This window comes from Lytechinus variegatus, chromosome 8, assembly GCF_018143015.1.
Source record: "Lytechinus variegatus isolate NC3 chromosome 8, Lvar_3.0, whole genome shotgun sequence".
In the NCBI taxonomy this organism is placed as follows: domain Eukaryota; kingdom Metazoa; phylum Echinodermata; class Echinoidea; order Temnopleuroida; family Toxopneustidae; genus Lytechinus; species Lytechinus variegatus.
In genome coordinates, this window is record NC_054747.1 from 40,773,951 (window position 1) to 40,801,848 (window position 27,898).

At 36.8% G+C, this 27,898-nt stretch overlaps 1 protein-coding gene across 1 annotated transcript; it reads right to left on the bottom strand.

Annotated features, from left to right (window-relative positions):
* On the bottom strand, nucleotides 1–27,898 carry LOC121420505 (TPR repeat-containing protein DDB_G0287407-like). Its single transcript, XM_041615167.1, has 19 exons — nucleotides 27,702–27,898; nucleotides 26,815–27,161; nucleotides 13,618–13,788; nucleotides 12,662–12,739; nucleotides 12,045–12,191; nucleotides 10,963–11,288; nucleotides 10,396–10,568; nucleotides 9,776–9,855; nucleotides 9,005–9,196; nucleotides 8,440–8,573; nucleotides 8,007–8,091; nucleotides 7,139–7,336; nucleotides 6,510–6,647; nucleotides 5,188–5,330; nucleotides 4,265–4,388; nucleotides 3,488–3,633; nucleotides 2,574–2,694; nucleotides 1,908–2,155; nucleotides 1–1,094 (listed from the first exon to the last, which is right to left on the bottom strand). Exons 1-19 carry the CDS (start codon nucleotides 27,859–27,861, stop codon nucleotides 923–925), a joined length of 3,183 nt encoding a protein of 1,060 aa, XP_041471101.1. The 5' UTR covers nucleotides 27,862–27,898; the 3' UTR covers nucleotides 1–922.

Below are 27,898 nucleotides of genomic sequence, written 5' to 3' on the forward strand. Positions count from 1 at the left end.
ATTTCTATTCATACGTGTCATAACCTTTAAAACAAGTTTGGTTACATTTCGAAGAAACATTTTGGACTCTAATGATAGTCGTTGTAAACAAAATATGTTGCTGGGTTTTCTTGATGAGCCATTCCTGAGCGAGTGCCTACGTGAAAGCGGGTAAACTTTACATAGATTTGCCCGGCAAAGAACATACTTCAATTGGATGCGTCAAATAGCGACAGCTTTTATTAACAATAGATTAAGATGAAGGTCGATTTGAGTTTTAGTAGGAAAAACCCCCAAACACCCCCATAAAAAGGTGGGAAATAAGAAAATATGTGATTTCTATTTGATGGAATCATAGCAAGCATGGAGTTAGAATGTTGCAAGTGTATATCACCCTGTATAATTTTTTAAACAGCGCTTTATACAATGTTGTCAAAAGCGTTTTATAAATGTCAATTTTATGACCATCATTATAACATAGTTAGGGGCTTAATTGTTTACCAATATGATAGGAAATAAATTCAGCCATATTCAATTCCTGGTTAGATTATACCAGAATTTCAGGCAGGATTGACCACTGTTTGGTTGGACACACAATCATAATCGCCAACAGATTGACTTTTCTAACCAATCCCCTGTTGGAGTGTACTGTCAAAAAATAAAATCTGCATGTAAGCACCAACATTCTCTTCGATAGCTCAGCACCACAGAACTCTTATTTCAATGTTCTTTAAGATATAATTCAATTGCATTTACCACACAAGGTATAATTACAATGATAATATTGAAATAATACTTACTTCCTTTATTGCGCATTTTACACATATAATGTACTTCAAAGTAAACAAAACGTATATAAGAACGTGGTGTATATAAAGTAAGATTTGATAGCTTAGCAGAGGTAACATATATTTCAACATTAGGCAATGATTTGGAAGATCCTTTATTTTTGCACCATGGTAAACGGCCTCAACTCTTTCTGTCCTTGCCTGGCTTCCTGAGACTTGGGATGGAGAGATCCCATATAAACCTTGAATATCTCGAATGCTCTCTTATATTGAAAGAGAGAATATTTGTACAGCTTGGCATTGAAGAAGTAGGCAGCTATGTTCATTCTGCGGACAAGAGAAGAAAATGAAATTGTACAACAATGTCATAAAATAGAACCGAGGGTAGGGAAAGATTGTACATGTTTGTAAAGAAAAACCTATAGATGAGATAAATGCAAACGATTTGACTTAAAGGGATGGTCCGGGCTGAAAGTATTTATAGCTTACAAAACAGAGTAGAATTCATAGAGCAAAATGGCAAAACTTTTCATCAAAATTGGATAACAAATAACAAAATTTTAAAGTTTAGCAATATTTTGTGAAAAGAGTCTTCATGAATATTCATTAGGTGGCCTGATAATGTCACATCCCCACTTGTTCTTTTGTATTTTATTTATTTGAAATTAAGTTTATTCAATTTTTCTCCAAGAACTAGAAAAAATGGATTGACAACTAATTTAGTGCATTAGATATTCATTGCTGCAACTTATTTCATTATAAAGCAATAACTTTATTATTTGTTATCCGATTTTGATAAAATTTTTGGCACTTTGCTCTGTGAATTCTACTCTATAATTAAGGTATGAATATTTTCGGCCCGGACCATCCCTTTAAGCACAGAGCTTGTAATTCATGTTAGAAACTCGCTGGTAGGTTGATTAGAACAATGCAGACCCACCCTAATCCAAGTTCCTTTTGGTCATGTAGGTATGCAACCGCACTAAAGTTTACATGACATGATTAAGACAAATAGCTTGAGTTGATAATCAATGCTCCAAAAAAAGTGTATATCCTGGTAGTGTACGTTACGTTTTGCATTGTGTTCGACTCTTCTATCAAGCAGGTTTCCATAAAAATCTACAAACTAATGAATATTACCTGACAGAAGCAACATCGACATGCACCGGTCCATAAGCATCGATGAGTATTGACAAGGCCTCAACAAAAAACGGAAGGGCATCCTCTCCCATTGGGTCGAGGTCCATCAAAGACAACCCAATATTATTCAAGATGGCAGCTACCCGTGGCTTCCCCAGTCCTGCAGTGCGTTGAGTCTCTAGTATGTCAAGGATGTGGTATTGCAACGCTTCTGTTGCTCTTCCTTGGTTCTGGTGTAACTCTCCAATCTGTAACATGAACATACAAGAGGGTGTTCTATAACTACACATTAAAAAAAGAATCTCATTTTCCTCCCTTTTTTCAATTAAAATAAGAGTTTGTTATCAACTTATCTTCATATCTAAGACTTTGAGTCATCAAGGCCATCAAAATTATGACCAATCAGTGAATCCCTGGAATTCGATACAGAGTGTGATTGGTTATAACGCCAGACATGACATAATTTCCTTCAGCAAGAAATTGATCCACAATATGCTGCACTGGACCCAGGTACGGTAAACGGGTAGGATTACTTAATACCTTGAATACACTGAGCATAGCTAATAATTTTTTTATAGCTTGAAAGGATGATAATTTCGCTTTGTGGTAAAAAGCATGACAGCAGAAATTCAACAATGATAGAGAGAAATTAAGTTAAGACATTACCAGTCCATTTAGAGTGGCAGTGTAGTGATGGTTGACTGGTAGAACCTGGTCACATATCTCAAGGGCTTTCAGGTAGAATCGTTGAGCCTCCAACGGTTGTGATGTCATACTATACGCTTGGCTAACAGAATCAAATGGGGAAAAGGAGATGATTTGTAAGTATAAAGATTTAGGGGGCAAAGATATAGAGATTGCCATCGACAGAAAGAGAGAGAGAGAGAGAGAAGACGGGGCATATGGGTTTGGAAAGAAAGGAAAAAAGAGCAAGATAAGTGAGAGAGAGAGAGAGAAAAGAAACATTGGAGGGGTGGTTAAGAGTGAAAATATTGAGAATAGAAGTTGCACATGATATGATGGAAACAAAGATTCATCGGGAGAGAAAAGGTGGAAGCAAATCGTGAGAGATAAAGCCTTTTGATCCATTTTTTTTATTCTTAAAAAAAAATATTGAAGAGAATCATTCATTCATTCATTCATTCATTCATTTAATGGTTTATTTAACAGACATGTATCGCAGTAAAAACTGACTTACACATGCTTTACAGGGTATCAATTAAAATACATGGTGAAAAAATACAGAGACAATTAAAATTATTCACATACATTTGCACAGTAAATTATTGATAAAGATGAATGAATAACAGGAGAATGAATATGATAGATTGATAAAATCATTCAAAAGAAAACTTTTAAAAGCACAATAAGTCAATGGTAATAAAAAATATTTCACTATTTCGAAGCATGTACATGTAAATATAACAAACTATTTCAGGTATGATTTGTAATTTTTGCTATGAATAAATATGCATAAATATATTTTGTTAAAAAATATGTATTTTTTTATTATCCTTTATCAGGATATCAGACATGTGATGGATTAAATAGATGTAGTGCTACTTTAAAGAATATCTAACCCTAGTCCAGTAAGAGCTTTGATCATCTGGAGGCGATGTTCAACTGTATCAGGGTGAGACAACCGGTTGAGGGCGTCCTCGAAGTAGGCAGTGGCGGCGGTATAGTCGGCTAACTTCTGACATACGATACCCAACTCAAGCAAGTTCTGTAAATGGGAAACATAAAGACAAGCTCCCATAAACCACTTTAAGATTATCATCAGGGATTTAAATTAACAGTATACAAATCTAATTGAACTATGATAAATGAAGAAACAGACTCTGAAAAAGGCAATATATTATATCATTAAAGGTAAATACCAGTTTTGGTAACGATATCAAAATGAGTTCGTACAGAATCCAATGAAATGACCACCACAGTGTCTGTTTGTATAAATAAAGAACATGTGCCAAAGGATTCTGGAAGAAATTGTGTAATTGCTGAGAAATAGCAAATAAGCACAGGATTCGGGTCAAGCGTCGGGCACGACATTCAAAGCAATCATAATACACTGTCCCAGTGTAACTACTGGCATTTCTCTTTAAAGTTAGTAAAATATATTGGAAATGTGGTCCTGGGGTATGGGTTTGCTTGTGGGATTTGCTGTAAAAAACCTTGCAAATATCAGTAGCGATTTTTCAGAGAGGCCGAAGGTCGGTAAAAAATAGACGTAGAAATGCTCTTTTCATGTATTATTCTACCAAGAAGAAACCTGGCAATACAATTTATATCACTTTATTCAGATGTATTTTTATATCTTGCCGATCAATTTACATATTTTGTTAGAATAAACTTACTTCAATGACATCACGATGTCTACTTGTTTTCTTGGTCTCGTATCTCACGTGATGAGTCACATGACAGACGTCACATCCTGCATGAAGGTCTTCCAGTGTACTCAGAAGCCTCTCATTCAATTGCCTATAACAAATCAACACAATAACGATAAATATATGATAATAGTATGTAAGCATATACAGTGGTGCTCAAAAGTTAGTGAACACTGAACAACACCAAAAAATTATTATGAGTGTTGACAACTTTACAATGTTTGGCGAGCCAAGGTAAACTTTATTGAATGTTATATTTTATCACCTGATTTCAAAATTAAATATCTAAAACATGGCAGAACTTCAATCGCCCATTTTCAGATTGGGTTCAATAATTTTCGAGCACCACTGTATCTGTTTGATGAAAATGACACAGGACGTTAAAAAAAACTATCGCGTCTGCTTTACACTTAAACTGTTATAGGACTCTAAACAACTCGACAACATCTGGTTAACTGTGGGCAAAGAATTTTAAAGAATGTGACAAATAGCCTGATTAAGCCGGGATAATATAGAAGCGCCTAGAGCACCTGCCTAAATGAATGTTATATTATCATTATTATTATAATTAGTAGTAGTAGTAATATCATTCCATATTTGTAAAATTTGCTTTGATCGCACAAATTATATTGTTAGACATGTTTAGCGCAATCAATGTAAATTCATACTCTATATCCATCTACGATCATACTAAAATTGAATTTATCATCCCCAACCCCCTCTTTATGTAAGATATATCCAGTGGCGGACCGTGACCCGGAGGAGACAAAGCATTGGAAGGGCACAGCATTGCTCATAAACAATACGGTGCCCCTCCGATCAATTGTCACGGTCAGCCTCTGGTTATATCATGACATTGGCGTCGTCTTACCCTTTAGTTTCGGTCTTACCTGGCAATTTTGAGGATACCCAGTTCTGTGAAGAAGTCTGTGAGACAGGCTAGCAGGGATTCCTTCTCTTTGACCTCACTGAAAGCTTTAGAATGGTTGACGAATTCAAGGTAGGCCTGTCCTGCTTGCTCAAAACCTCCAAGCTGAAAAAAAACAATTTGAAGTCGGTTGCATAAGTAATTGAATCGTAATCAGTATAATGTAACGAAAGTGGGAATTTTCTCCCCTACATAATTCAAGGAGTTTAAAGCCACTCGCGCATTCATCATTATGATTATGGATTACACGACACGAGTTGGTCGGTAGAGACAACTCGCTATTCGCTCTGCAGAGACTTTGCGAATGGTCCGAATAGCTTTTTATATTTTAGTCGAGGCAGCAGAACTGCGCATGCCCAATGTTTCATCGAGTGTGCGCTGTTCTGCCAGGGAAATCAGCATTTTTCCACGAGCAGCACATGACCAATCATAAATTTGGGATACTCCTTAATAGTCATAGAAGTCATAGAAAGGTAACATTGATAGTAGGGGAGTTAGTTTAAATTTGACAAGCCCCCCAAAAGGGTTTCGCTATAAAATGAAGGTAATTTCGGTCACTATTGGTATAAGTGTAGGGGAAACCCCGGTGTAGTGGTCCAGCTGCACTCCCCCAATCAGTTATATCGGGATGAGAGACCCGCAGGTCACAGTGATTCAAGATAGCTTTTCGCCTCCAAGGCACAGGCGAAGCCAAACAAATAATGATAATGGTGGTGGTGATGATGATGATGGCGATGATGATGATGAGACATTTGACAAGGAATAATAGTTTTTACTGAACAAATGTAGGTGTTTTTGGTTACATTCCCACTGATCATTGTATCTTCCAGATTTCCAGGAGGTGTTGCCTATATGAAGAATAACATACGCAGCACCCCAGGTAAATCTTAGGGTTATTCAGCACTCTCATCATTCCCGCTTCCCACGTCCATAGTTGACAACTGGATGAAAATTGACATTGTTACTAGTCACTCCATTTTTGCAGGGTTTCACAAAAGTAATGACGTACGTAACTGGCATAATCTCTGAAGCAAGTGATGTATTCATCCATAAAAACCTGGTACACTCATAACGTCAATCACATACACTTAGAGAAACCAAAAAGTACACACACACTCCTGCCTTCACCCACACCCACACAAACACACATGTATGGAAAATGTGGTAATAGTGATATTTTATTAAGCAGGGCCACGGGGAAAGAAGATTTCAGATTCTTTTTGTAAGAACCGCCATCTAATACATACACCGATGTGAACACTCCATGAAGCTATTGGATCTTACCATTCTCCAGGCTTGGATGAGTCGAACCTTGCCTTCTGATGTGTTCATGAGAAGCTGGAATGCCTTGGGTATCATGACAACCTTCTTGAGTCGAGGAAGATCACTCAGCTCCATCAACAATCCTGGTAGCTCTTCCACCTGTCAGGATTTGAAGGACGTATGAATAGTATCTAGGCTATGTTATGTTGGAATGGCCTTTCTTAGAATGATAAGAACTTCAGCTGTTAATTGGTCCCTTATCTATTTTCAGTTGAATGACTTGCATCTACGGATCCAACCTGTGAGGTTGTTAAGATTGTACTATCCTTAGAAAATGCAATCATGTGATTATAGAATAACCAGTTTAAAATTGGTCCCCCATTTATTTCCATTTTCTGACTAAACTTCTTTTCAATTAGTAAAGAATACCCAGTTATATAAGAATTTATTGTTGGTGTTAATAATCAGCACTTAAAATATAAATTCAATCTTAAAATAAACACTCTTAACAAAAGAACAAGCTATTATGACGTCTTAAACGACTTGACGAGACACTATCCCCCAACCTGCGTGGAAACTCTACTATTAATCGCCAGACGTAGGATCGGCTTTGATTTATTCAATCAAGATATTTTTACAAAATTACATACATATCTCTCATTTATGTCCTGCTTTTCAAAGAACTCGGCAAGATTTAGGAAGTTTCGTCTTTTCTCTGCATGGACTGAGACGTACTTCCTCTCTACAGCCTGTCGTAGATGATCGTGGAAGAAGTTTACGATGCCGTTACGGTTAACAAGGTTTTCCTCGAGGGAGAGGTAGAAAGGCGACCAAATACGTGATGGAACCTGGAATAAAAAGAGAATCAATCGAAAGGAAACCAATCACATATCAAGAAATATTAAGCAAGCTGCAAGATAGTTCCTACATTAGTTAGCGACTCGCGTTTGCTGGGTTCTTATCAAGTAGATAATTTTGTATTTGGCATACCAGACGGAAATTATTCGACTTTTAATATTGATGATTTCCATGCTAAATATATTGTTTTTCATACTCGATGCTTACAAGGTTATATATATATATATGCATGTTTATCGTTTTCCTTGTTTCCAAAGAATCTTTAATATCAACATGACTTAGAACGCATTATGAATATGCAACCAATTTTGTTTATTGTAGATATTGACAGATACAGGCACATCAAACTGACTAAAACAATTCTGTTTTCAATACATGTCTAATATTATTTGGTATGTAGTATATGCATTTAGTATTTTATTATAAAATTTGTGGAGAAATATTGAAGTGTTTCTTTGAAAAAATGAATATTTTCTTTTTCCTACTTTCTGTTTAAGAAGTTTGCACCTGATTTTAGAAAGAAAAATTGTTTCATGATTATGTACGTTCTTCACGCCCGTCATGACAACAACATGGACATCAGATATCATGTCGATAAAAACAAAATAAAATGAACGAATGCACAGAAAACAATGTTTTGCAGGCCATGCTTATCCCCACCTGCAGAAATGATGTCAGTTCCTCTTCGCTCAGCCCTCTGCTACTGCACCAAAGAGCACAAGTTGCATCCCGAACGAGGTTAGGCCTATATCAAGGAAGTACAACAAACAGATGGACATCTACGAAATGCAAGTGCAAATTATTTCTTAGATCTTATTCTTTGGGGCCACGCAATAGACACAATGAAACATCAAAAAGAAAAAAAAATGAAAGAGAATAAAGCTTCGTTTTTACCAGCAATAACAACAAAATTTGAAAGAATAAGAAACATCACGATTGTGTAGAAAACGAAATTAAAACAATGGAATAATCAAACTTTTAAGAAATATAATTTGAAAATACTAACCAAATCTTTGATACTATCATGCTGTAGCTTACTGAATTAGTAAACCTAGCATCCTCTAATGAGAATTGTGATGAAGAATATTTATACCTTCCGTGTTCTCCTTGTTCAAAGTCAGACTCTAGACGTTCAAGAACTTTGACAAACAGTTGACCAGGATCCTGTGCTTCTAGATAATTCTTGATTGATGAAGTCAATTGGTAGAAGGAACCATAAACGCGCACCTAAGAATGGAGTGAAACAATAAAAGTGTAAATATCAAGTTACTTATAGTAATGAATAATATCATAAATACTATGCAGTATTTATAGAGTGCTAAATACGTTTTTTCTAAACACTGCATACTATTACACTGGACTTAGCACGGCTACCCTTATCGAACGCTTGGACTTTCAAGGAATTAGTTCCTACTAGGTACCCATGCACTGCACCTTGGTGAGAAGTAGCAAATGCAGATAAACTTCTTGCCAAAGGACGCGAATGCTGTGGATGATGATGATCATGACGAATTTTATCATTATCATTATCATTATTATTGCTGTTATTATTATCATTATCATCATCATCGTCATCATGATCACCACTATCATCATCATTTATCACAAGTATTAACATTATCATAAATTGAGTTAATTAATGAATCAATTAGTCTCACCTCATCCAATAAAGCCCTTAGGTAAAGAGCATTGGAGGTCTGTTTAGCATTGACTATCAAATCTGTCTGTTCAGTATTGAGGTTCTTCGAGTAGAGTTCCATATAGCATCGTATGATCTCGCCTTTCTCTTCTTGGTTTAAGGGATGAACATGGAATACTGGCCAGTTGTTCGATTTTACGGCATCCAACGCCTGGAGAGGGTAAAATACAAAATTTTGTTAAAAGAAATAAGAATTAGATATTGGACGCCGTTGTTACGATCCCTAATGAGACTGATGCATTCCTCTAATGATCATCGTTAGTGTCACCATCATCACCACCATCATCATCATCACCGTCATCATCATTATCATCACCATAATCATCATCATCGCCATCGTCATCGCCATCACCATCATCACCATCATCATCGCCATCATCATAATCGCCATCATCATCATCATCATCATTGCCATCATCTTCGCCATCACCATCATCATCATCGCCATCATCATCGCCATCACCATCATCCTCACCATCACCATCATCGCCATCATCATTGCCATCATCATCATCATAATTATTGTGATAAAATTAGTCAATAACAATGTTATTATTATAATTTCTATTCATATAACAATTATAATTAACAATTATTATCAATCTTCACATAACTGAAATATGTACATAGCAAAGAATAAGAGTTTAAGGGTAAAAAGGGATCGGGAACTTTTAAAAAAGTCACTCTATCTCTTCAAATCGTCAAAATACAACATTGATGACAACATTACCTTCCCCGGTAAGGTAGAAAGAAGCATTTGCACATTTGGTGGGAGCTCAAGAGGTAGCCATTTTAGCTCAAGCTCATCTCCTGTTGAAATTGAAAAAAATATATATATATCTCAGTAAAATATAGGGGTTACATATGTAGGTTGCACTAAAGAGCTCCGTCAAAACATGCACATAAACTAGATAAACTCTGTGCAAATATTTTAATTCGTATTGAGCCATTTTAGCTCAAGCTCATCTCCTGTTGAAATTGAAAAATATATACATCTCAGTCAAATATATGGGTTACATAATAAGTTGCACTAAAGAGATCCGTCAAAACATGAACGTAAACTACATAAACTGTGCAAGTATTTTAATCCGTATTGTAAATGTCACATGTGTCTTAACTACGCAGGTGGGTTTGTATCTCATTGCAGAGTCCTTTGTTATACACCTAATTTGTTTTATGCCTTCCCAACCATTTATGAAAACGCGTCAGCCGACTGAACACTTCAGCCATTCAAAGGATAAATGTGGCCTGTCATACTGATATACGTATTTATCAAGTTCATATGATAAAAATTTCATGAAATATTATATTGATTTAAAAACGTAAAAGATATGCATCTTTAGGCAATACCTTCTCCTGCAGCGCCCGAATCCAGTTGATTCAAAGCATCGAGGACAATAAGCACTCGTCTGCCGCAACTCCCGGCCAGTGATAACCACTTTGGGAGATCCTGGGCCAAGGATTTATCAGATGTCGGGATACCCATGTCGATATTAAAATGCTGCTTTAATTCTTCAAAAAGTCTGGATTGAAATAAATAGAGGGATATAAGCTATTGAGGTGTTTCTTTGCGATTATTACAACATGAATAAATCTTTGTATCTTAATATGAGTTTATATTCATTGTAAGAATTAATTTTTTCAGGGGATTCATGAGAACAGATTTTGTTGATCGTTTATACCTTGATAAATATATTTTAATATAAATAAGTAAATGGATGGGTAAAGTATGCTAAAATCGAATTTTATGAGTGTGAAATATCACCCGAGAACGGGCCTCATGCAGCTCAGTCTCATAATAATCTCTATACCTTGAACTTCACATCCCATCCACTTCATCTTTCTCTCTCTTTCTCCCCCTCTCCTTCTCTATCTCTCCTTCCTCTCCTTATTTCTCTCTCTTGCTCTTGGGTATACCTTCGTAGTAATCTGAGATGTGAGGCACTGTCCGCAGAGCTACCAATGAAATGCATGAACATGAAATCACCAGGATGTTCATCCTCAAATCGGCCACACCAGTTTGCGACAAGGGCCGATTTCCCGCTCCCAGATTCACCGAGAACCACGAAGGGTAACTTCGGATTTCCAGCAAAATAGTCGTCGATTTTCGTGAAGTACTCGGCCCGCCCGATGTACACTCTTCGGCGGACTTCGGCAAAGGACAAGTGAGCTTCGTGTTCCCGTTGAAGAGGAGTGAGTTTGGATTCGGGTGGGAAATCTTGATTGATACACATTTCTAAATCCTGGATAAATTCAAGAAGGAAGAAATAACCCAATCATATTTTTCTTTATATCAGAGGGAAGAGATCAAACAATAAACAAATAGAAGGCAAAGAATAGAGTAATTATCTTAAAGAGACAATAGTAATAATAATCAGTTTGTCTATAAGTAACTTAAGACATACATTGTACGTACCTCATCTCATACATATTCATTATTAACGCCTCCATCGGATTTCTCACACAAAACGCAACACACCATCCGCTCCTTGGGAAGTATTCCAGCCAGTCCTCATGTACGACGATCATGACAAACTTATTTTTATCATACTTGATATAGCTTATAAAAAGCAAAGTTAAAGGTATTGTTTAACTTTGTGAGCTGCCGATTTAAAAAATTCTCGAACCAAGATGAAACATGTGTACAAGTGCATGTATTAGAACTAATAAACCCTGAAAACAACCATTATTGAGAATGAAAAGCTAAAACTACAAGGCAAACCCCGATTTTGTAAATAGGCGTCTTATAGACACCTAAATAGTACACATAAGTGTATGGGATGAAATTAAGATGGTGTTTCCGGTCACTTTATATTTCAATTTTTGAAGCACTAAATAATCATTTTCGAACGCAATTTTTTCTGTGCTTCATTTTTGTAACATATCACAGACACAGGTGACAATTGTGACCTTCTAGCTCAGATTTTTTAAAAGTCAAACAATGTTAACCAATCACTTTAAACTGATCTCTGTATCACCTAAAATAAAAACGTTTTTACCTTCCGAATAAGCTCTGTGCCATCATCGGCAACGTCATAATGGCGGACTGGTAGACCAGATTCCTCTAAAGTCTGACGAAATTCTTTCTGTTGGTCTATCTTCCATTCAGGTTCGTGGCCAGTTTTACTCAAAAGCTCATCTTTCGTCTGTATCGAAAGATCAAACATATTTTTTCAATGAATTTATCAGTTGGTTACCATTACCATGATTACTTAATATTAATCGATTTCAAGTGGTTCGTGCATTGCTAGTTAAAGTAACATCTTACATAATTACATTGGTTATGACATCAAGATCATGAAACAGGAGAATTTTCATCATACTGTTTTTCCTCAAATTTCTCCCCATTTTGTAATTTCAATTTTAAATGGAGCCATTAAACTACAAGGCAATTCCATAAAACATGTACACCCGAATCAACACGTTGGAACTTCCTAAAATGATTTTCTCTCTTTTTCATATGAAAGGTTTAAATTTAACGAATCATCCTGGCTTCAGAAGTCCACAAAATGAAGTAAGAACGGAGAAGATGGAAGTTGGACCTACAAAATGTTGTTTATTTTCAGGAATTTTATGACATTAAGAACTATGTTCGTCAACAAGACAATTGATTTACCTTTGCTTTCCTTAGATAGAAGAACGTCTTATCGGATGCATTCTCTCTATCTCGGAGAGCCGAATGGAGAACTTCCAGCTGTATAAAAACAAATCACAATATTTTATAAAGTTATCTTTTGTAAAATCTTGGATCAATATCAGGTAAATGCATTTTTATCTGTGTCAGGTGTTGTCAGAGAGAGGTATCTCCGCGTCATCTCTGAAATGTCCCTTGAAAATTACAGTCTATAAGTAGTTGCAAGAGGTTTAAACACGTTTGCTTTCGGGAGAACGTTTGGAGAATTACCTCTAGCCTAGGGGAAGTCTCTGTTACGCTTTCAATGGCTGGGACATCATTGGGACGTCACGGGGAGGTCGTTGCAGCTACAGGAGACGTATCAAGGGTCTTCTACTGAGAAGAAGTTCCTACACTACAAACCATATTCCTTGTTCTCAGTGATGTATTGGTGACCCATTTGCGACAAGAAATGTAGACGTCGTGGAAACGTCTTTGTTGGTTTGATAACCTGACACTGTCGCCCTACGCCAGCAGTTTTTCGTCAATGTTAGATGACCACAGATTAAATTTGAGCATGTCAATAACTAGTTAAAGATTTTTTTTCTTAATTGTATGTGATATCTTCAGGCGTAGCAGATCTATGTGACAGCAGATATGTTTACAATACCATATTGACAAGAAGAGCAGTATTGCTTATTCAAACCGTCATATGAATTATTAATTGACTGTAAAAAATTGGGGTGTTAAAAATTACACCAGTTGGTGGCCCTATAGCACCACACCCAATGTGAATAAGTATCATATGTGTTGCATGAATACCTATGGGGGCTTAATTAACATCAAACTTTAACACCAGGATAACATAACGACATACACCAGTCAACACCAAAGCTTTTTGACGTGAGTAAATATTACACTAATTTTTCAAAATGAACACTGCACCCAACATGACGCACCTGAGTAACACTGCTATTGAATCTGTACTCGTCAATCCACTTCAGATGGTTGAAGTTTGCGATGGCGTAGTCGTAGGATTTATTGAGGAGTTCATCGACCTCGCCTTCCCTTTGACTCCAACCAAAACGATCACCAATAATACAAAGAAAGTAGGGACGACATCGGTCAATCTGAAAGTAGTGAAACAAAGAAATAAACACCTTGGTATCAGTGTATAGTGTATCAAGAAGCGCAATAAAAATAATCCACTCTATCCCGTTGGGTATTTAATTAAGGTGTTCTACGCAGAACTTTACGTATAATTGGAACATGTTCTTAGGTGCCAAATCAAATAAACAGATATATATCATTTAGTGAAAGAAAGGTTCATCAGTCATGTGTAAAGTGATTAGTTACGAACAGCTCGATGAAACATCCACCATGAGCCTGTTGCAGGAAGACTATGGTTTATAGTAGACCGGCCAAAACGATTTTTTATACTTTGGACGGCAAAATTTGTTAATGCTTGCTAATGCTTGGCATGCCAGCTAAAAGTTTTGCAAAAATACCCAGGAATAGCGTACGGGCGGATGCCAAGCGCAATTTTGCGTGAAAGTGTCATTTTTAGCGTAAAATCTGAAAGACTGTCGAAAATCACGCATTTTGATATTTTGACGGATTATCATCATATTTTTGATTATCTTTGATATGAAATTATTTTTATTCAGAATTTCAAATTATAAGTCTACTATATATGCATTTCAAATTTGAATATTACACACACACATATGGCACAGGGAAACATAAAACCGCGATTTCCTCGAAATAAAAGTTTGTGAAAACTATCAATAGTTTGAAGTTTTTTTACGCAACATAAATTCTTCGATTTAAATGCGTTTATCCATCGAATGTATAGTAAATGTCCTAGTGCCACAAATATTAAAAGAATTTTCAAGTAATATGGTAGATATCTCATTTTATGTTATCCGAAAGGAGACAATGTGCATTTTACCAGGTGCGCTTTTGAAAGAAAAATTGAAAATACCGTACATTATGTACATAATTACATGTATAAGTACATACTAAAGCGAGTTTTTAATTGGATAGCACAATTTGTCAATTCCTTGCATCCCAGCTAAAAGTCTTGCGGAAATACTGAGGAATAGCGTACGGGCGGATGCCAAGTGCACTTTTGCGTGAAAGTATCATTTTTAGCGTAAAATCTGAAAGACTGTCGAAAATCACGCATTTTGATATTTTGACGGATTATCATCATATTTTTGATTATCTTTGATATGGAATTGTTTTTATTCAGAGTTTCAAATTATAAGTCTACTAAATATGCATTTCAAATTTGAATATTACACACACACATATGGCACAGGGAAACATAAAACCGCGATTTACTCAAAATAAAGGTTTGTAAAAATTATTAATGGTATATGTTTGTGTTCCGCATCTCAATTTCGTCAAGATTTAGTGCTAACCGAATAAATACTTAATAATTGTTGTCATGTCACATATAGTGAAAACAAATACTGAAATAAGATGCAAGATATATATCATTTTATGTTATATATGCGAAATATAACAATGCACATTATTTTATCAGATGCGCATTTCTGATAAAAAAAAATAAACAGCGCACAATATTACATCGATATTGCACATATCTCATAATTATCAGTGCGATACTTGGCATTATGGGATTATGTTTGCTTTTGTAGAGTTCGATCTTCTTGCTATTTCCACGAATGAATTGGTGCTGAACTTAAATCTACCTGTGGCGATATTCAGAAATAGGTCTGATATTTAATTTGCCGTTACCATGGTAGCATTAATTTTACAGGAATATCTATATCCAAAATCATAGAAAACATACATGTATGAATAAAGCGATTGAACTAGCATTTTTAAACCACTCTGTCAATTTTCAGTGTAATGCTTATTGGATTTTTTTTTCTCTTTTCAATCAAATCAATTTTATGTTGTGGTTGACTTGTCCTTTAAAGTTCACATTTCAAATCTTAAAGCTCATTTCATCACAGTGTATTGCCATTTTGGGAAATGCCGTCGCACGACCATTATGACAAACAAATCTAAAGGCTAATGACCAGCGCCCAGCGCAGATATTGTAATATAGATGGTCGTACAACTGCATTTCCCAAAAGGGCATTGGTATGTCCAGGGCTGCCCAGGGTCGGGTTGTCCGGCCCCCGTCTTAGACCAGGATATATAACAACATGGACCTGTGATAATAGCAAATGCAAAAACTTTGATGAAGTAAAATGAATTGAATGAAAATTATAATTTGCAATGCAAAAGACCAAATAACATTTATTATTCATATTTTAACATAATTATAGCAGCAGGACATTGGAAACAACTGAAATTAATAAATAAAAAAAAAACGCCATCCATAGCTCATCGAACCAAAATAACGTATGACCTTGATCATGTGAACTGAAATATGTGCAAAATGATCGATGATACTTAAATACCCTTATGTTCAAGTGTAATCTTTAACTGGATCAATAAAAATAAAAAGTTATGATGACATTCAAAAAAATATCCCCATATGGCCAAAGTTCAGTGACTCTAAATGACTTTTGACCTTAATCGTGTGATCTAAAACTTATGCAAGACGATCAGTAATACATGAATATTAAAGTGTCCTTAAAATTAAAGTGTCATTAATTTTTTTCTATACGTTCAAAGTTATAATGAAATTTTGAAAAATGTAACTTTGGTTAAGATTTCAAGGTTGATATGACGCTGTTATATCAAAACTACCGTCACCTCCACCGGAGAAGTGGCTCCTTTAGTCCTGCTCTGCTATGCCGGCGAGACAAAAAAATAGGTACTGCCGTGCAACGGCCATTTTTAAATATACTTTGATAATCAAATAACTGAAGTAAAATGTAGATTGACAGAGTGGTTTAAAAATGCTAATTCAATCGCTTTATTCATACATGTATGTTTTCTATGATTTTGGATATAGATATTCCTGTAAAATTAATGCTACCATGGTAACGGCAAATTAAATATCAGACCTATTTCTGAATATCGCCACAGGTAGATTTAAGTTCAGCACCAATTCATTCGTGGAAATAGCAAGAAGATCGAACTCTACAAAAGCAAACATAATCCTATATAATATCATGCCGAGTATCGCACTGATATAAGATATGTGCAATATCGATGTAATATTGTGCGCTGTTTATTTTTTTATCAGAAATGCGCATCTGATAAAATAATGTGCATTGTTATATTTCGCATATATAACATAAAATGATATATATCTTGCATCTTATTTCAGTATCTGTTTTCACTATATGTGACATGACAACAATTATTAAGTATTTATTCGGTTAGCACGAAATCTTGACGAAATTGAGATGCGGAACACAAACATTATACCATAAATAATTTTTACAAACCTTTATTTTGAGTAAATCGCGGTTTTATGTTTCCCTGTGCCATATGTGTGTGTGTAATATTCAAATTTGAAATGCATATTTAGTAGACTTATAATTTGAAACTCTGAATAAAAACAATTCCATATCAAAGATAATCAAAAATATGATGATAATCCGTCAAAATATCAAAATGCGTGATTTTCGACAGTCTTTCAGATTTTACGCTAAAAATGATACTTTCACGCAAAAGTGCACTTGGCATCCGCCCGTACGCTATTCCTCAGTATTTCCGCAAGACTTTTAGCTGGGATGCAAGGAATTGACAAATTGTGCTATCCAATTAAAAACTCGCTTTATTATGGACTTATACATGTAAATAAAAACTCGCTTTAGTATGTACTTATACATGTAATTATGTACATAATGTACGGTATTTTCAATTTTTCTTTCAAAATGCGCACCTGGTAAAATGCACATTGTCTCCTTTCGGATAACATAAAATGAGATATCTACCATCTTACTTGAAAATTCTTTTAATATTTGTGGCACTAGGACATTTACTATACATTCGATGGATAAACGCATTTAAATCGAAGAATTTATGTTGCGTAAAAAAACTTCAAACTATTGATAGTTTTCACAAACTTTTATTTCGAGGAAATCGCGGTTTTATGTTTCCCTGTGCCATATGTGTGTGTGTAATATTCAAATTTGAAATGCATATTTAGTAGACTTATAATTTGAAATTCTGGATAAAAATAATTTCATATCAAAGATAATCAAAAATATGATGATAATCCGTCAAAATATCAAAATGCGTGATTTTCGACAGTCTTTCAGATTTTACGCTAAAAATGACACTTTCACGCAAAATTGCGCTTGGCATCCGCCCGTACGTTATTCCTGGGTATTTTTGCAAGACTATTAGCTGGGATGCCAAGCATTAACAAATTTTGCCGTCGAATCCTTATCTAGAGCACTTTTTGAGGTTTGGCCGGTCTACTATTAACCTGTCTAACAAAAATCAAGCGCAAGTCAGAAGGCCTAATGTGCGCGTTTCATTGGTTGAAAATCAAATCGGAAATCTACATTGCTGAGTTTGATCGCTGTCAGAAGCTCATTTAAACTCCCCTTTATTAGCCAGTGGAAGAGCCTGTTTGGTTGAGTAACTCCTTAATTTGTTTATCAATAGACCAAACCTAACTGCTAGAGTAGGCAACCCCTCACTGTGTTTGATAGCTATTGTGTGTGTGCACTGCATAGGGCTATGCAAGCAAATGTTGAGCAGACTGCAGATAAGCAAGCATAGGGTGCAGCAGCACCTTTCAGCAGCTCCTTGGCTGGGAAAGCCAGCACTTTGGTGCCACGCCTTTGCTATTTGGAGTGGCATGTAAGCCAGCAGTGGTTGGTACACTGGTTGGAATTCAAGGTCCAGACTGTAAGTTGATGTTTTATTTTACCATATCATTATGTAAAGCTTTGATGATTATAGTTAAAAACTGATGTTAATTGGTATCACAATTGAACATGACGAAGGATAATTGTGCTATTCGAAGACAAGATGTAAGACATACATGTACAGATATTGGATATTTATATATATATACCTTTGTCATACACTTTATTAGGAAATTCATGATATATCTATATGTCTTACACATGTCATGGAAGGATTGTTTTAGGAAGTGGCTTAACTATCCAATATTTGAAACTTAAAGCTATTTTGTCATTTATCAAGACAATTGGTGTAGTTATTACAATGTTGAAAGTTTTGTTTAAACACTGATTAACTAAGGAGAGTGGAGATTTTTATATGACACTTTATTAGAATAAACATTTGACTTGTTCGAAGTTAGGACTCTGCTATTAGGTACTCAAAAGCAAGAATAGAAGTTTAATGACCTGCTTGAATGTACTCAGCATTTACTTTATTTTAAACTATTCGAACAACAGAAATGATATGAACTGTAGGCTGTTAATCCTTGCGTGTTCTCTTCCAGACGGCCGTTTTTATCGATGATTTATCCACGTCTTACGACGTTCTACGATTGCTACGTTATTCACGGGAAAGTCCCGAGATCTAGGTTATCCGGTTTCTTCTATTTTGACAAGTTCATCACATTCGCAAGTTCATCCCATATCGTCTTCCGTTCGCACAGCTCATCCATTTCTTCAGCATCGTATGATCAACTTGGACATTGAAGCATTCGACGTCTGACGTGATGAGTGAAGACTCGAGAAACTGAACTTTCTCCATATTATGAAGTCGGTATACTAGATAATTGTTTTCATAAACAGAGTTTATGCTCTTTGAATAGGAATAGCAGGTCACAATACTTTATTTAGATTATATTAATTTAAGACAGATTGTTCCAAAAACTTGTTGATACAAGTTTATTGATTTTTTATGTTTTGTCAGCATGTGAGCCTGGATAATGGCAGTATGGATATATATAATAAATTCATTTTGATTGAAATGTACAATCCTATCTTATAGTTTAATTCTTGGGTGGTCAAACAGCCTGAGTAGATTAATAAGTCAAGTTCACATAAAACACAATGTGACAATTTGGGGGCTTGTCCGGGAGGTTTAGGCCATAACATACCCTGTTGGTTGAATTAATTGGTATAGGATTTGATTGTTAGTTTTGTATAACGTAATGATGAAGATAATCTAGGATTTTCTTTTGTCTTTATCTAGTTTGGTCAACAAATATAAGATTTCATTTGTCGATGACAGGACCTCTCGCAGAGTTTGTGATATGTACTTATGAGAAATTTCTTGTTCAATTTTCAGAATTTAGCCGAAATCCTGCAAGTTCTTTGTGTCAGTGGGCCAAGGACCATCCAGTGCACCAACACTCCTGCTAGCAACGAGCATGCGCAGCAAGGTCAAGTGCGAGTAAAGGTTTATTTTGGATTGTCGGTGAGTTGCGAAATTGAATATGCATGAAAATTTATTTGTGCCACACAAGTTATCAAACACCCCCTTTGAGAAATAGTTGATATAGTATTAGTTACTTAATAGTTTTTTGACTTAGGTAGTGGTAGTTCACAGATTTAAACATGAGTACTAAGTGGTTTGAGATTGGTAAGGAATTAGGTCTGTCAGGGCCTGAGCTTCTTTCATTTGTAGGAGAAAGGGAACAATTAGAGCGAGAGGAACGTAGGGCTAATAGAGAAGTTAGGAAAGAGGAAGAAAAAATTCTGGAGATGAAACTTGAATTGGCTCGTGTTCAGAGTCAGAGTAGGTCTGATAGTATGATTGATAATGGTAATGGAAACGGTCGTAGTTTGGTACCAACCCCTAAACTCCCTCACTTTGTTGAAGGAAAAGATAATATGGACGCATATCTCAAAAGGTTTGAGAAGTATGCGGAAGTTCAGTCATGGCCAAGAAGTAGTTGGGCCATTAGTTTAAGTGCACTTTTGCAAGGTAAGGCACTCGATGTGTATTCAAGACTTCCAGCAGATAAAGCTGAAGATTATGATGCCCTTAAGGAAGCATTGTTGTTAAGGTTTGAACTTACTTGCGACGATTTTCGTCAAAAGTTCAGGTATTCCAATCCACAGTCTGGGGAGACCCCCAGTCAATTTGTTGTTAGGTTAGAACATTATTTGAGTCGTTGGATTGATCTCTCAGGTACGCAACGTACATTTGATGGTGTAGTAGAAATGTTGCTCAAGCAACAGCTGGTTGAAAGAGGTGGAACCTCTCTAGGTCTTTTTCTGAAGGAAAGGAAACCTAAGAATATTTCAGAGATGACTAGTCTGGCAGACACGTATGTAGAGGCCCATGGTGGTCACTTTGGAATTACCAGAAAAAATAAGAACGATAGGAAGGGAAAGCCACAAGGTAGTAGGTACCCTCAGTCAGACAGTGAAGCTAAAACAAGTCCGGGGAACTTAAGAAATTCACCTCCTGAACGGAAAAGAATTGGTCCGTGTTTCATTTGTAACAAGATGGGGCATTTAGCAGCTAAGTGTAACTCCAAATTACAAGGTGCAAGTCTAATTAGTAGTACTGATCATTCAAAAGGTAGAAACCAAAATCAGAAAAGAGAATCAACTCAGTATGAAACAAATAGTAAAGTATCAGTTGATAGTAGGTCAGATTCTTGTGCAACTTGTTCGCTTGTTAGTCCAGATATGGAAGGAAGTGAGACACTTGGACTTTTGTTAATGTCTTTAGTTAGTGAGAAAGATAAGTCAGAGATAGTTACTAGAAATACCTTACGAAAATCACCAATGATGTGTGCTGCATGTCAGCGTCGTTGGCGTGGTAAGTTGACTGTTGTTGAAGGTAGGATTGGATCACACAAGGTTGATGTCCTTTATGATTCAGGATGTTCTGGTGTTGCGGTTAAGAAAAGTCTTGTGAGGTCAGATCAATTTACTGGTAAATATAGACAATGTGTGTTGATAGATCAGACTCTGCGTAGGTTTCCTACAGCTAATGTTCATATTAGCTCCCCTTTGTTTGTAGGTACAATAGAAGTACTGTGTATAGAGACACCAGTTTTTGATGTTATAATAGGGGACATTGAAGGTGTCCATTCCGTGAGTAATCCCCATCCAGATTGGAAAAAGGTAGTTCAGGGTGATGATATTACTCAAGGTAATGTTAGGAATGTAGATTCCAATGGTAACTCTAATTCTGAGGATGAGAGAGTTGAAGTTCATGATGATGATAGTACTCAAGGTCATGTTAGGAAGGTAGATTCCAATGGTAACTCTAATTCTGAGGATGAGATTGTTGAAGTTAATAGTGATGATGGTACTAATGTAGGCCTGGCTGTGCAGACAAGGTCTCAGAGTCGAGAAGCTCGACGCCCCCAGCGGCCCTTGAAAGTTCCATCTCAGATCCCAGATGTTTCTCCTGAAGAAATTAGAAGAGAAACTGCAAAAGATCCTAGTTTAAGGAAAGCGAGAGAACTCGCTCAAGTTAGTTTGTCGGATGAGGATAGGAAGAACACTTATTTCGTAGTAGAAGATGGACTGTTGTACAGAATGTTTCAGCCTAAGAATGAGAGAGGTAATTCTGTGAAACAATTGGTAGTCCCTCAGGTCTTTAGGAAAGTTGTGTTGTCACTTGCTCATGAAGGAATAATGAGTGGGCATCAAGGTATAGGCAAAACCACTGAGAAGATTTTAACTTGTTTCTTCTGGCCCGGCATTCATGCCGATGTTACTCGTTTCTGTCGTTCTTGTGACATTTGTCAGCGGACAGTACCAAAGGGAAGAGTTCCCAAAGTGCCACTTGGCAAAATGCCCGTAATAGATATTCCATTTCTCAGAGTGGCTATTGATATAGTTGGCCCTATTCATCCAATGACTAAAAAGAAGAACAGGTATATCCTGACCATTGTTGATTATGCGTCTCGCTATCCAGAGGCAGTCGCATTGCCAAATATCGAAACAACCACTGTAGCTGAGGCTATGGTTGAAGTGTTTTGTAGGGTAGGAGTTCCTCAGGAAATCCTTACCGATCGTGGTAGTCAGTTCACGTCTGACATGATGAAGGAGGTGAGTAGGTTGTTGTCAATAAAACAGTTGACGACGACACCATACCACCCCTCTTGTAATGGGTTGGTTGAGCGTTTCAACCAGACCCTAAAGCAAATCTTGAAAAGAGTTTGTGCGGATCGACCCAATGATTGGGACAGGTACATAGGACCAGTGTTGTTTGCATATAGATCAGCTCCTCAGGCATCCCTTAGGTATTCCCCTTTCGAATTGATCTATGGTAGGCAGGTTAGAGGTCCCTTAGAAATACTCAAAGACTTATGGAGTGATGAAACTCATGATCCCGAGTTGAAGACTACTTATCAATATGTAGTCGATCTTAAAGAGAGATTGAAGAGTACTTTGGAAGCTGCTCATGATGAGCTTCGTAAGGCAACGTCTAGAAGTGAAAGGCACTACAATGTTAGGAGTAGGCAGCGTAAATTTGACCCTGGAGATAAGGTACTTATCCTCCTCCCCACTGATCATAATAAGTTGCTCCTCCAGTGGAAAAGTCCATTTAAGGTTGTACACAAACTTGGCGATAATGATTATCGTCTTGATGTTAATGGAAACCACAAGACATTCCATGCAAACCTCTTAAGGAGATATATTGATAGGTTTGACAAAACAAAGGCAAATTCTGATAGTGATAGTAGTAATTCAGATCCCAATGTTACTGTTGCTGGGTTGTTGGATGTGATTGCCCAGGCCACGATCGTCGACCATGAAGATGAAGACGACGAGGACAATCCATCTCCAACATCAAACCCAATTACGATACAAGTTCCAAGATTGGAAGCGAAAGAGACTGTTGAAGATGTGAAGTTAGGACCTGACTTAGAAACTAGTCAGCAGCGTCAGTTGAAGAGGATACTTGGTAGTTATAGAGATGTAATGACTGATTTACCTGGTAAGACTCGGTTAGGTGAACACTCGATTCGGCTAACGTCTGACGATCCCGTCCGACAGAAGCCATATCCAGTTCCTCATGCCCTCCGTGGCGTAATTTATGATGAAGTTGAGAAGATGATAGAGATGGAGGTAATAGAAAAGTCTAATTCCCCATATTCATCCCCCATTGTTATTGTCAAGAAGTCAGATGGAAGTAATCGCTTTTGCATAGACTTTAGGCGGTTGAACCGCGTGACTGTTTTTGATGCTGAGCCCCTTCCGAATACAGAAGAAATATTTTCTAGTTTGTCAGGGTCCCACTTCTTTTCGAAGCTAGACCTTAGTAAAGGATACTGGCAAATTCCCCTTTCTGATGAGACGAAAGAGAAGACCGCGTTTCAGACTGCGAGTGGTCTTTACCATTTCCGCGTAATGCCGTTTGGACTAGTTAACGCGCCGGCGACATTCAGCCGAGTAATGCGTAAACTGCTTGCAGGTATGAAACATGTAACAAACTACTTAGACGACATCTTGATCCACACCCCTTCATGGGAAGAGCATCTTGTTGTTCTACAAGAATTGCTGAGAAGACTGCGAGCAGCGGGACTGACTGCTCGGCCCAGTAAATGCCAACTGGGTTGTCAACAAGTAGAGTTCTTGGGCCACCTCTTGCAAGATGGTAGGATTCAGCCAATGAGTGACAAAGTGGAGAAAATCAAGAATGCAACCAGGCCAGTTACCAAGAAGACGGCCAACACAGGGCGTTTATTGGACTGGCAAGTTACTACAGACGCTTTATTCCACATTTCGCGTCCATAGCCTCACCGTTGACCGATAAGACAAAAAATCGGGAACCCAATCAAGTTCAGTGGACAGAACGTGAAGAGAAAGCCTTCACGACTTTGAAAAGTAGTCTTGTCCAACGACCCATTCTGTGTCTCCCCGATATACATCGTAGGTTCATTGTCAGGACCGACGCCTCATCGACAGGCATTGGAGCTGTGCTCCTTCAGGAATATGATGGTGATAAACACCCAGTCGCCTTTGCAAGTCGTAAACTCCTGACAAGAGAACAAGCGTACTCTACGATTGAGCGCGAGTGTTTAGGCTTAGTCTGGGGAATCAATCAGTTCCAGGTGTACCTTGAAGGTAAAGAATTTACCCTCGAAACTGATCACCAACCCCTCCTCTACCTAAATCGCACAAAATGCATTAACAATCGTGTAATGAGATGGGCACTAGCCCTACAGCCATTTCGGTTCCGTATCGAAGCTATCCGCGGATCTGACAATGTTGGAGCCGATTTCTTGAGTAGAGTTTAATTTAATTTAATGTTTGACTAGCCAAAGTGAGCTATTGTTTTTTCATTATCTTGATCCAAGGTTTTAGGTTAAAGACAAAGAAAAAAAAACAGATCGTCTTATACCATGAAGAGATATTTAGTAGGTAAAGAAAGACTATTTTTTGTTGTCTGATTAGGAATAGAAATATCCGCATAATAAATCAAGCGTAATTAACTTGATAATTTCTCTCTAAAAACAGAAAGAAAACAAAATCTGCTACCAATACCATTAACATAACTTCAGTAGGTATTGAAATGTAATGTTCACTTACAGGAAATAATCATACATAATATATAGACATATATCAATTACAAGTTCTTGAACACTGAGAGATATTAAATACATATGTATATGTGTTTAGTTGGGAATAGATATTTATATATATATATGCACATATGCATTTTTGATTATTTTCTTTGAGAAAAAAAAATTGATCCCCAAAAAGGAGTCAGGTTTTATTTGATTACTGACGATATTGAAACAAAGATAGCAAGTTAGTGTTAGAGTTGAAATAAGCTCTTATATTTGGGTTTTTGCAAAATGTGATACATTTTTTTCAAATAGGGGGTAATTGTCAGAAGCTCATTTAAACTCCCCTTTATTAGCCAGTGGAAGAGCCTATTTGGTTGAGTAACTCCTTAATTTGTTTATCAATAGACCAAACCTAACTGCTAGAGTAGGCAACCCCTCACTGTATTTGATAGCTATTGTGTGTGTGCACTGCATAGGGCTATGCAAGCAAATGTTGAGCAGACTGCAGATAAGCAAGCATAGGGTGCAGCAGCACCTTTCAGCAGCTCCTTGGCTGGGAAAGCCAGCACTTTGGTGCCACGCCTTTGCTATTTGGAGTGGCATGTAAGCCAGCAGTGGTTGGTACACTGGTTGGAATTCAAGGTCCAGACTGTAAGTTGATGTTTTATTTTACCATATCATTATGTAAAGCTTTGATGATTATAGTTAAAAACTGATGTTAATTGGTATCACAATTGAACATGACGAAGGATAATTGTGCTATTCGAAGACAAGATGTAAGACATACATGTACAGATATTGGATATTTATATATATATACCTTTGTCATACACTTTATTAGGAAATTCATGATATATCTATATGTCTTACACATGTCATGGAAGGATTGTTTTAGGAAGTGGCTTAACTATCCAATATTTGAAACTTAAAGCTATTTTGTCATTTATCAAGACAATTGGTGTAGTTATTACAATGTTGAAGGTTTTGTTTAAACAATGATTAACTAAGGAGAGTGGAGATTTTTATATGACACTTTATTAGAATAAACATTTCACTTGTTCGAAGTTAGGACTCTGCTATTAGGTACTCAAAAGCAAGTATAGAAGTTTAATGACCTGCTTGAATGTACTCAGCATTTACTTTATTTTAAACTATTCGAACAACAGAAATGATATGAACTGTAGGCTGTTAATCCTTGCGTGTTCTCTTCCAGACGGCCGTTTTTATCGATGATTTATCCACGTCTTACGACGTTCTACGATTGCTACGTTATTCACGGGAAAGTCCCGAGATCTAGGTTATCCGGTTTCTTCTATTTTGACAAGTTCATCACATTCGCAAGTTCATCCCATATCGTCTTCCGTTCGCACAGCTCATCCATTTCTTCAGCATCGTATGATCAACTTGGACATTGAAGCATTCGACGTCTGACGTGATGAGTGAAGACTCGAGAAACTGAACTTTCTCCATATTATGAAGTCGGTATACTAGATAATTGTTTTCATAAACAGAGTTTATGCTCTTTGAATAGGAATAGCAGGTCACAATACTTTATTTAGATTATATTAATTTAAGACAGATTGTTCCAAAAACTTGTTGATACAAGTTTATTGATTTTTTATGTTTTGTCAGCATGTGAGCCTGGATAATGGCAGTATGGATATATATAATAAATTCATTTTGATTGAAATGTACAATCCTATCTTATAGTTCAATTCTTGGGTGGTCAAACAGCCTGAGTAGATTAATAAGTCAAGTTCACATAAAACACAATGTGACAATCGCAATGGGCCTCTACACTTACTTCTCTGAGACATATCGAAAGTGTCTTTCCGTCATTGCTCTGGTCGCTAGTGATGCCCCAACGGAGATCGACATAACTGAAGAACACACCGCGATCAAGACACATCTTCTTTATCTCATTGAACACTTTCTTGATCAGAATCTCCCTCTCGGCTGTAAAGTCAAGGAACGTACTGGACAAAAAGACCCTGATCTCTCTCTTCTTTCTTTGATGCTTGAGGACTTGGCCCCCTTGCCCCTTGATGCCGTCTTTGCCCAGTCCTTGATGTTCCGACGCTGCTGGTTTGCCGTCGTCCGAATATGCGTCGAGGTTCATCGGACTCGCTTGCGGGGATGTTGATATTGAGCCTATCAAAGATGGACACATTGATATATTATTATGCTAACAAGATGATATAGGACTAACCAAAGTTATATATCTTTCGATAAATAGAGTTTGATAATCAAAATATGGCCCTTTGACAATCAGCCTCTGTAAAAGAGATTACGATATTTGTTTTCGTTTTGGTGATAATACTTATATTACATGTACTTACAAACTCATCAAAAATAATAAACCTATTTACAATAAACAGTAAAGCGCCATCTGTTGAATGCAATCAATTCCTACGCGCATGGTTATCACTAATCCAGCTTTAGCTCGAGCTGCCGTTACATGCGCTCAGTGTATTAAAGGAATAAATGTTGTTGGTTACCAATTCATCTCATCTGGATTTAGTGCAGAACTTTTCAATTGAATAATGAGAGTCTGAAACACAGGCTCACGAGGTCTCCATGTAATCAAGGAACTGAGAACTAGGAACAGATATATCTGGCAACTTTAGCTTTGTCTATCATGTTATATGTAAAATGGATGATAATCAAACTTTAAAGGCAAACAAGAATTACTTTCACTTCCGGGTCGATCTGTCGACATTGGACAGGTAGGGAGGCCGTACTTCTGAACCAAGCCCCGTATCAGGGTGACCAGCTTCTTTGTGTCCTTGATAATCTTAACATCACACAGAGTATCCTTGAGACCAGTCCTATGTGGCCGACGACACTTCATCCTCAAAGTGGCTGCAGAGACCTCGATCCCTCGACCT